The sequence below is a fragment of the Meleagris gallopavo genome, chromosome Z, assembly GCF_000146605.3.
Source record: "Meleagris gallopavo isolate NT-WF06-2002-E0010 breed Aviagen turkey brand Nicholas breeding stock chromosome Z, Turkey_5.1, whole genome shotgun sequence".
Classification (NCBI taxonomy): domain Eukaryota; kingdom Metazoa; phylum Chordata; class Aves; order Galliformes; family Phasianidae; genus Meleagris; species Meleagris gallopavo.
In genome coordinates this window covers 29,331,831-29,343,017 of record NC_015041.2, presented here as the reverse complement: position 1 = coordinate 29,343,017, position 11,187 = coordinate 29,331,831, and the positions used below count along the sequence as shown (strand labels likewise).

The 11,187-nt window shown below is 37.4% G+C and overlaps 1 protein-coding gene across 1 annotated transcript in view; it reads right to left on the bottom strand.

Annotated features, from left to right (window-relative positions):
• The window catches only part of CCDC171 (coiled-coil domain containing 171), a 147,593-nt gene that overhangs the window by 110,387 nt on the left and 26,019 nt on the right, over window positions 1–11,187 (bottom strand). Inside the window, 2 exon segments of the mRNA XM_031557307.1 lie at window positions 6,283–6,443; window positions 9,193–9,285. Coding sequence (XP_031413167.1) covers window positions 6,283–6,443; window positions 9,193–9,285 — 254 coding nt within the window.

The window sequence follows — 11,187 nt, the reverse complement described above, 5'->3', positions numbered from 1 at the left end:
GTAGATAGTAAGGTTCATATGGTAGTGGTGGGTAACTACTGTAGGATACTATAGAATTCTATATTAGAATCTGTTTAACATCTTTGTCAATCACATGGATTAGGACAAGAGTGCCATTGGATGGGAAGAGGTCACAACACAACAAAATTTATACGCTCAAGTGAAGAACATACATAGACATGAGGTAGACCCTACTGTGAAGCTTCTGAAATATCACACTGACAAATGCAAAGTCCAGGGTTTAGGAAGGAAGAGTCCCTTTGAAGCAATACACCTAGTGACCAGCTGGAGAGCAGCTCTACTCAAAAAGGACCAAGGAGACAGCCAGCTAGCCACAAATAACTGAAACATGGTGGGATCACTTTTATGACTGGAATGTTGCAGTAGCTATAAGCTCTTCAGAATGGATAAGTAAGGAACAAGAGGCAGTGGGGTGACTTTGTACGTTATGAAGTATTTTGATATTGTAAAGTCAATGTTGGTAAAGATACAGTCAAGGCCCTGTGGGTAAGGATCAGAGGAAGGCCAAAAAGGTTGATATCCTGGTGAGACTCTGTTACAGACCACCCAACCAGAAAGAAGTGTCAGATTAAGCATTCTAGAAGCAGCTGGTGGAAGAAACAGTCATTAGCCCTTGTTCTCATAGGAAACTTCAGTTTGCTAGATACTTGCTGGAAATACAATATCGCAGAAAAGAAAAAGTCTAGGAGGTTCCTGAAGTGTGTGGAAGATAGCTTCCTAACACATCTGTAGGACAGCCAGGAAGGTGCCCTGCTAGATCTGCTATTTACAGAGAAGGACTGAGGGGAGACACGGTAGTCTGAAGCTGCCTCTGATGTAGTAACCACAAAATGATAAAGTTCTTGATGAAGTCAGGAGGGGCATCAGACAAACTGCTATCTTGGACTTCCAGAGGATGGACCTTGAGGTTTTTAGGACATAGTAGGCAGAGTCCCATAGGATACAGTTCTGAAGGACAAAGTGCCCATGAAGGCTAGACATTTCTCAGGAAAGAAGTCTTAAAGGTGCAGAAGCAGGCCATCTCTGGTGTACCTTAAGACAGGCAGCAGGGAAGAGGACCAGGAAAGATCTTTTGCTGGAACTCAGAGGAAAAAAAGAGAGTTTATCATCTTTGAAAGGAGAGAAAGGCAAAGGAAGTTGCCTGAAATTGCAGAGGGAAAATTAGAAAGGCAGGAGGCCAGCAAAAACTTAATCTGATCACCATTCTTGACTTCAGATTTTTTTGAAGTTAATTCTTGAAGTTAATAGAATTGTTTTTATAACTATATTAACAGCTAAAAGGAGCCTAGGAGAATATACATCCTTTATTGGATGGAACGGGGAACATTACTACCAAGGACAAGAAAAAGGCTGAGGTACTCAATGCTTTCTTTGCTTCTATCTTTAATAGTCAATAGGGTACTGAGTTCCCTGAGCTTGAAGACAGGGATGGGGAGCAGAATAAACACATTACAATTCAGCTACCATCTGGCTCCACCTACACTATCACATGTCCATGGAGCCAGATGGGACCTACACAAGCTAGCAGAAATGCTCGCCAAGCCACTTTCCATTATTTATCAGCAGTCTTAGTCAAGCGGGAAGCTCTCAGACAATTGGATGAGGCCATGTTGTGTAACATCAACAAGACCAAGTGCTGGGTCCTACACTTTGGTCACAACAAATGCTGCAGACATGAGGCAGAGAGGCTGGCAATCTGTATGCAGGAAAAGGATCCAGGGGCACTAGTTGATAGGCTGCTGAACATGAGCCAGCAGCATGCTCATGTGGCCTAGGAGGCCAACCGTATCCTGGCTTGTATCAGAAATAGCACAGCCAGCAAGATTAGGGAAGTGATTGTATCTCCTTGCACTGTACTGATGAGGCTGCCCCTTAAGTACAGTGTTCAGTTTGGAGCCCTCACTACAAGAACAACATTGAGGCCCAAAGAATTTCTGAAGAATGGCAACAAAGATGGTGAAGGGTCTGGAACACAAGACTTACGAGGAGCAGCTGAGGGAACTGGGATTGTTTAGCCTGGAGAAGAGGAGGCTAAGGTAAGACATTATCACTTTCTACAACTACTTGAAAGGATGTTGTAACAATGTGAGGTTGGTTCCTTCTCTGACACAACCAGTGGTAGGATGAGAGGCAGTGGACTCAGATTATGCCAGGGGAGATTCAGGTTGAATATTAGAAAAAAATTAATTCTCAGAAACAGTGGTGAGATATGGAAATAGGCTGCTCGGGGAAGTGGCAGAGTCATCATCCCTCTAGGCATTCAAGAAACATGTAGATGTGGGGACATGGTTTAGCAGGCATGACACTGATGGGTCAAAGGATGGACCTGATGATCTTAGAGGTCTCTTCCAACATTAATGATTCTACGATTGTATAAGCTGTTAGCATGACATTTTAGTAGAAAACTAATAGCAACAGAACTAGAGTGAGCTCATGAGAATATCACCAGAATGATCAGGGGCTGGAGTAAAGGCCATATATGATGTTAGGAAACTTGGTATATTCAGCCTGGAGAAGGGTGAATAACAGACCCCACAGTACCTTTAGGTCACCAAAAAGACTGAGCCAGCCTCTTCACAACAAAGTATAGGACAAGAGAGAACAGTCACAAATTGAATTGGGAAAGATTCAGACTATGAGAAGCTTTCTTCCACTGTGACAGTCAAGAAGAGGATCAGGCTCCCAGAAAGCTTGTGCAATCATCATTCTTGGGAATATTGAAGATCTACTGGACAAAGCCCTGAGTAACCTGATCTCAAAGCTGACTCTGGCATAAGTAGAATGTTGAATTACAGATCATCTACAATCCCTTCCAGCCTTATTCTATGGCATAATTTTTAACAATGGCAACATCCAGATGTCTCTCTTTATTTTCTCTTTTCATTGTTCTTTCATTAGAACTGCTAGTAACCCAAAAGGCTCTAATTTTTCCCAACTTTTAAATCAATATTGTCACTTCCTGGTTTTGAATTAAATAAGTCTTACAGATTTAACCCATACATAAGGACAGAACATGCCTTTTAGCTGAAGGAATACTTTATCATTCCTCCTAATGCCTATGTCTTTCTGCTCCAGCCCAGCTGACATTTTCTTTTTCTTTTAGATGTAGATGTTTACTTCTTATTCTTAAAGAATTTGCCTGTCTCAGCTCTCAAATGTCATTCCTATTTTCATAGCTTTCAGAAGCACAGTAAGAGAAGTTCCAATTTATTCTACATCATGTCCTCACTCTTCAAGAAAAATAAATTCACATGAAGAGCCAGATCTCTTGTTACTTACAATTTACATAGTGCTACTGGGTTCGGAGCTAATTAATAAATTATGCAACCCAGAAAAGTCTGTATGCTTGGAATCAGTTACTGATCTTTTTCTCAGAAAATCAGATCTCACAGCTTTGTATAGCTTCCACTTATCCCACATCAAGTCCAGCTAAAAAGACATACATGTATTCTAGCACAATAAATGAAAGTCCCCAACAATTTCCAAAAACTGAAAGACAATCTTGCGGGACCCCTCCAGGCAAAGCAAAAATATGTTAGGATGCCAAATCGTGGCTTAAAAGAAAATGAAAAGCTCCTCGTCTTAAGTTCAAGGACCACACCCTTCAAAGATAAGTAGATCAAAGGTTCTTCTGTTCTACCTGAAGGGATCCACTGAAAGTAATCACTGATACTCACCAGTATAACTGATAATTCTATGCTCCAACACATAAAAAGAGCAGGATAGACTGAAGAGACATTCATGCCCATTACATGCAAGTATCTAAAAGGAACTGAGTATACTGATAGTCCATTTGAGGTAAATTTTAACCTTCACTACCTACCTTTACAGACTAAGAGTTCAGAGAGACAGTATTCTAAGAATAGGCAGTTTCTGTTTCTTAAGCCTTTATTAAAACTACCAACTGTGTAACTTTCACAGAGAGGTTAGTATTCTCTCATGTAGACATGAGCTGCTCATATAATACAAAAGCAAGTTTTTGAGCTTGGATAGAAACAACAAGGGAGTAATTCCTGAAGTTTCTAGAAGGAATGATATATTGTACCTAGAGACTGCTGGAAGGCTAATGGCTCCTTGAATTACAGAAAGTTATGCTTTGTGCCCATATTGAAGACAGGAAAAGTTTTTCTAGACTGAAAACGACTTCAGCTTAATAGAATTAGCCAAGAAAACTCAAAGCCCCGTGTTTCATTTGATGATGCTGAATTTAGCTGGTCTCGCCTCAAATACAAAGATGGACCTTGGAATATTCAGCTTCAGAATCACACAGAATTACAAAATGTCAGGCATTGGAAGGCACCTCTGAAGATCATCTAGTCCAATCCCCCTGCTGGAGCAGGAACACCTAGATTAGACCACACAGGAATGTGTTCAGGTGGGTTTTGAATATCTCCAGAGAAGGAGACCCCGCAATCTCTCTGGGCAGTCTGCTCCAGTGTTCTGTTAGCCTTACTGTGAAGAAGCTGTTTCTCACATTTATGTGGAACGTCCCATGTTCCAACTTGCCCCTCCTCCTGTCATTGGATGTCACTGAGAAGAGCCTTCATGACACTCTTTCCATATTTACAAATATTAAAGAGACCCAGCTTCCTCAACCTTTCCTCGTAAGGGAGATGCTCCACTTCTTTAATCATCTTTGTGGCACTGCGTTGGACTCTCTCAAGCAGTTTCCTGTCCTTCATCTGAGGGGCCCAGAACTGGACCTTGGATGGAAGAAACTGTTCAGGAATTAGCAGGGAATGAAAACATTTTATCTGTGAATTCATCTCCAAAAACATGAATTTTCCATATTTTCTTCACCAACTAAACATGGAAACCTACTGGAGGAAAAAAATTCTGTGCAAGACAAGAAATTAGAACTTAGATACAAGATGAACACACGCAATGCAGGTCAGAAGTTGGATGGGAAAAGCTCCTGATCCAAAAGATTTCAAATAAAGCTGCTTTGAATATGAAGTAGATTTTTAAAATTTATTTTAAAAAACTCATATTAGTGGCACAGGCTTTCTTCACTTCAAGAAAATGCAAAGAACCTGGTATTACCTTAATGCCATATAAACTGCTAACATAGAATTCATGCTTAGAGCAAAACAACAAGGCAGGACAAGTTTACAGTTAATTAAAAGTCTCAAAATATACCTGTCAGCTTCCTAGATGTTTAAACTGCAATATTCCTGAATAATGACATTGGATTACTATCATAATGTATTTCACGCATTCTCACCATTTTTACATGAAAATAATTTTCTTTTCTTTGAAGAAAAAGTTTGGGTTTTTTCTTTTTTTTTTCTTTTTTTTTTTAATATGGCTTTTGTTTACCTAAATTCACAATCTCACTTTCAGACTTCTTTCGGCCTAACTATGATTAAGAGTTCCATTGTGTTAATCACTCTGCAGATGTTTCAAACGTGTTACTAAAAACATCTCTGAAACTACGTATATAGAAAGGCTGAATTCAGTGCTCTAAAGTCCACAGAATTCTTTACCCACACCACCACAGTAAGCCATCAACTTTAAGTCCTCCCAGACCTCTTCCTTCTCTAAATCTATCCTTCTTTTTACTTACTGCTTAGCTACCTGTTTTACAACACCATTCTTATGTTTTCTTATCCAAAGATATACTTGATTCAACCAAGGAAGAAGACACAGTAACTGTGCATCTTTCTATCTGCTTGGGAAGTATAACACAGCCATTCTTCCAAGAACCATCTGTTACCACAGACAAAGCAGATTGTACTGAGTGGGAGAGGAATTCAAGTTAATTTTGTCTACTTCACACCTTTTCCTGTCCTTTTCTTACCAAGCCAAAACTTTCCAGGTGTATTCAAAAGCAAAATATGAAGATTATTCAGCAGAAATTAAAAACATTCCTGGATAGAAATCTTGAAGATCCACCCACTTCCATGAAAACTTCTCATCATAACATTGTATTTGTATGAAGAAAAAAATATTTTTAAACCCACTGTGTATGTTTTTCTATACTTCTCCCAAATGCTACAAGACCCTATCATAACTATCATTTTCAGTATTTTGCTTAGACAAATAACTTACATAATAGATTGGTTATTTTCTCCACCTTCCTCTAACGTTTATGCTTACTAGTATGGACCTGTTATTAATGGAACCAGATTTGAAACCTTTTTTAGGTTTGGTAAGGTTTGTAGGATGGGTACTGTTTTCTACTGACAGAAAACTATAGAACTCTAAGTGCTATTCCAGCTTCCTACAGCCAATTTGCAATGAATACAAAAGATAACTTACCTATTGACTTTTTCCAAGTTCTCTTGGGCTTTCTGTTTTTCTCTCTCATATGCATTTTCTACCTCTTTGAATTCCTTCCTGATCATCTCTAAGTCTGAAAGAGCTTCTGCTTGATTGACTTTTTCCATTTGCAAAGCTCCTTCAAGTTCTCGAATTCTCATCTACCAAGTGATCAGAAAATAATGAAACAAGTTAGAAAAAAGTATCATGGTGTTTAACACTGTTCCATTTTCTGTTTTAAGAACAATTATATTCCATTAAATCTAAATTATATTCCATTAAATCTATCTTACTGCATTTTTAGAAAAAACACTGAATATAGGCAGAAATGTATAAATAGTTCAAACAGAGACAAATAGTAAGTTCAAAAAAAGTGCCTTTTAATGTTCTTAAAACTGTGCCTTCTAGGTTTTAGGCACAGTTTTTCAGGGGAATTCTATTGTTTAAGTTTGATACGTGGTTGCAAAGACTACAATTATTACTTTTACTAAGAGGAAACCATGCTTGAAAAGTTCATGTATTCAAAAAGACAAGAAAATTGTACCAGCTTCTAGGTTATAAAAGTCTCTAATTTTATGGAACGCTGCCCTCTCAGTTCCACTGAATATGATGAAGTAGATAAAGAAAATGAAGAAAACCAAATCTCTGCTTTTTACTACCTTAATGGTATCCTTAAATAAATAAATAAATAAGAGCTTTTTCATAGAGAAGATCATTAAAAATAAAAAAACTAACTCAAAAATGGCATTTGTTGCTCAGAAAATAAAAAGGAAGAATACAAATATTACTGATTACGTTTGTAAAATTTACACTGTAAAGTCTTATATTATAAGAATATTAAAGTACTGGGGTTTTTTTTTGCTTTTTTGCCTGCCTTCTAAAGCAACCTGTAATTGCCTCATTTGGTCAAACATTATGTGATCATAGAGTCATAAAACAGCTCAGGTTGGAAAGAACCTTGAATATCACCTGCCATTGGCAAGGACACCTCCAACAAGATCAGGCTGCCCATAACCTTATCTTCTCCAGGCTGAACAAGGTGCAGTGGTCCAGCACTCAGATCATCTCTGTGGCCCTTCTTTGGACACACTCCAACAGCCCCACCTGTGGCCAACAGCCATTGACCACAACCCTCTCGCTACAACAATCCAATCAGTTATTTATCCACTGAATAATCCACCTTTCAAATCCTTATTTCTCCAATTTAGAGAAAAGGCTGTGGTATAGGACCACACCAAAAGCCCTGCACAAATACAGGGAGATGGTATCAGTTGCCCTTCGTGTGTCCATCAACACCATCACTTCATTGTAGAAAGTCACCAGGTTGGGAAGGTCCTTGGTAAAGCTATGTTGGTGTCTCAGATCATCTCATCTTTCATGTACCTTAACATAGCTTCCAGGAGAATCTGTTCCGCAACCATTCCACACATAGAAGTGACCGGCCTTAGATTCCCCAAGTCTTCATTTCCCCAGTTCTCACTGGGGACTTCACCTGACAGCTGTGACTTCTCAAATATGATGAAGACTTGCTTCACAACCACATAAGATAGTTCTTTCAGGAACTGAGATGTGTGTCTGTATGGGAACTGCTGAATCACAGCCTGAACCTCTGATTGACCACCTGAGGTGAGCAATGAGTCAGCTCTGGAAGCATAGGTGAAAGCAATTCTCCTTCCTAGACCCCATTTAAGAGCTGACTACCACAGAGGAAGGAACTCTTTTGGAGATTGCTCCTCTTGGAGTATTCTCAATGATCCCAGGACAAGGGTAAGCTTTCCATCCATTCTTCTTTAATGTGATAACCTGTTTAGCCTAACTTTCCTGTATATTTCTTAATTATAACATCCATGTATTCATTGATTATATAGTGTTGTAAGGATCCATAGGCTTATACACATTTGCATTCAACAGGTTGTTTCAGACTTGCTCTTTGTTTACAGTGGCCTGCAGTAAATTGCAATCACCAAGTGTTTATTGGTCTGATCCCTGATTTTTTTATTTTTATTTTTTACTCACAAGCTCTCAACCTGATTATGACTATTTCTCAGAGGCAGCACCCTCTGATCTCCTCTGAACAGCTTGTAGACCTTAACTGTCATGCTCCAGTTGTGCAATTCATAACTGCTATCATAAAAATGTGATGGTAAGTCACAGTGTTCTAACTTCAGCTTATGCTCATGCTGCATGCATCGCTGTTGAGGCACTTCAGCTAGTCTATCAGCCTTGCTACCATCTTCAAAGTTCCCAAGTTTTGTTCCCAACAGATTTATCCCAATTCCTCTGGGACAAATCTGAGATCTTTCCCTACTGCTTCCTAAAGTGACAGTATTTCCCAGCATTTCTCAGCTCTTCTCAGTCATATAGATGTCCATTACGAAAAATGCAAAGCTTTAATATTCAAGTATATATATTACATTTTCTCATACAATTAAGCTTTACTGGTAATTGCTGATACAGTAATGTTGTTTGAAGGTGAAATCTACTTTGAACAACTACATTTGGAACAGCAGTTTCAGCGTGTGTTTATTCAGTACTCGCTCCTATAGAAGTCAGATGTATATACTGCATATCCAAATAGTCCTAATGAGCGTCTATTCAAAAGACATAGGACAAGATATTTACAGAGTACCATGGTTCTTAGCTCTAATTAAATATTTCTCTTGCCCACGCTGTTTAAATACTAGAAGTTACTCTCTCATCCTTACAAATCTGAATAAATTTTTAATATTAAAAAGAATATTCCGTGAGAAACAGGTATTTTTCTGATCTTCCCTTTATGTATTACAGTTTTGAAACTTAAATGCAAAAAAAAAAAAGTGTTCTTACTGAAGCATCTAGAAGACTGCAACTTTTTAACTTCAGGAACTCATCTGATGTAAAGCTCCACAAAATATTTAACAAAAAGTTTACCTGGGTGATTTCCAAATTGAATTTGGATTTCAAATGTGCTGCTCTTTCTGCTTCAATGCTTTCTTCCAATTGCTTTATTTTGTCTGTTGCTGCCTAGAAGTACATTTTGAAGAAATTTAAGTTCAGACATATAGTAAACATGACATACAGATTCTTCTTACGACTCAGTATTTTAGGATTCCATATACCAACCCAGTATATCTGACTTGCACAGGAAACTATGATTATCCATGATCTAAGAAACACATATCAAAATAATTTTTACTGAGCTAAAATATTACATTATTCTATTCTGTTAAGTAGATTGATTTAGCATTATGTTATCACTGCATTGTTTTAGAACTAAAAAAACTCTGGCTGGAATCAGAAAGTGAAAAGACTGAGCTTAAATATTCTACTGATTACCATACTATTTGCTTTTACCAAGGCTGTAACCTGAGGCAACACAACTCCATCCTACATTTTCCAAAAAACAATGAAATAACAATAGAGTATCTATAAATTCAGTAATGAGATGACAAAGTATTCAGAAGATTGAGAATTCCATAAACACATAATGTTTTTAGCATGTAATTTCCAAATAAAGTGCCAAGAATACATTGCTTTGCAGGCCTAAATCAGTGAGATTCACTATGCTAAAGATCTTTAAAAATAATGTTTCAAAGAGCTAACACAGTATTTGTATTGACTTCTAACTATTCTGCTGGTTTTGTCTAGAAAATGTCAGGATGTGTACGATATTTTAACAAATATCCTGACTAATCAAATCAGTCACATTTCATTACAGAACAGAGTATCTGTATATGCAAGCACAGTTTAAGCAACATGGGATTGTCTGAATGTGACTGTTGAACCTCTGTTGTCCATTCTTCCAGCATTTACAGAATGCAAATGACTATGCTAGAAATCTGTCTGAAATCTGGATTGGCCACAAATGTTCAAAAGATAGGCTATTTCCTTACTTAGTTTTTTTGGGAGCAGCAGGGTTTTTTCGGTTCATTGTTGCTGTTATTTAAGGGATTCAACTTAAAAAAGTCTTCCAAATTACATTAAACACAAAAGCAATAACTAGACACATACATCCAGATAAAAGCCTGGACACTGAATTTCATCTGAAAAAATGCTTTTAGCTAAAGCAGTAAGTAAAGATCTGATATAATGCAAACTCTTGTGAATGTAACTACCCTGTTTTATACTACTGAAATATTTTCACTTTGATGGATGATAGAATTGATAAAAAAAATTGATGAGAAAAAAACAATCTAAATTTCAGCATTTCAATTTAAATTAGGGATACCAAGAAAAATGAATTAATATCAGAAAGTTTAACATAATCAATGAGACTGCATCTTGATTGCAAACATTTAAGAGAAGAAACTTTAACAGATATTAGAACAAAGGTTCTTGATAATAAATGTAATGTTGTATAATTTCTCACATGCACAACCAAAAAAAGGAAAAATGTTCAATACAGATGTTTGTCAGAGGCATACCAAAGAGAAAAGTAGAAAAAGCACAGAGCTTACCAAACCTACTCCATAGTAAGATATGTCAGAAGGCCTGAACTTTTTCTTTTCACAGAAGTTCTATGATTAACATATTTAAGGAAAAAAAAAATCCTGCACAAACTCTCCTCCTATACTTCTGTATTTCTAAAACTATCCTCAAAATTTTAAGTCTTGATTTAGCCTTAAAAGTCTTATTCCTTCCAAACATCAGCTTTAATGCAAAATTAACAAACTATCACCTGGATCAGTTTGTAACTACCTCCTTAGCATACTTCAACAGGTCAACAGCTGCCAACAGGATGGTTTTACAAATGCCCTGCCAGCCTAGTAAAAGTAGTCCATGAACAAAAAATGTTATTAAGATAGATTTCATGGTTTTTGTAGTAGTTAGCTTTAATACACCTCTATTTACTCTTGATTAGAAGAGTAAAGGGAAAAGTGAAGAAGGTATTTATCACAAGTTTTACATTTAAAAATACAACAGCTA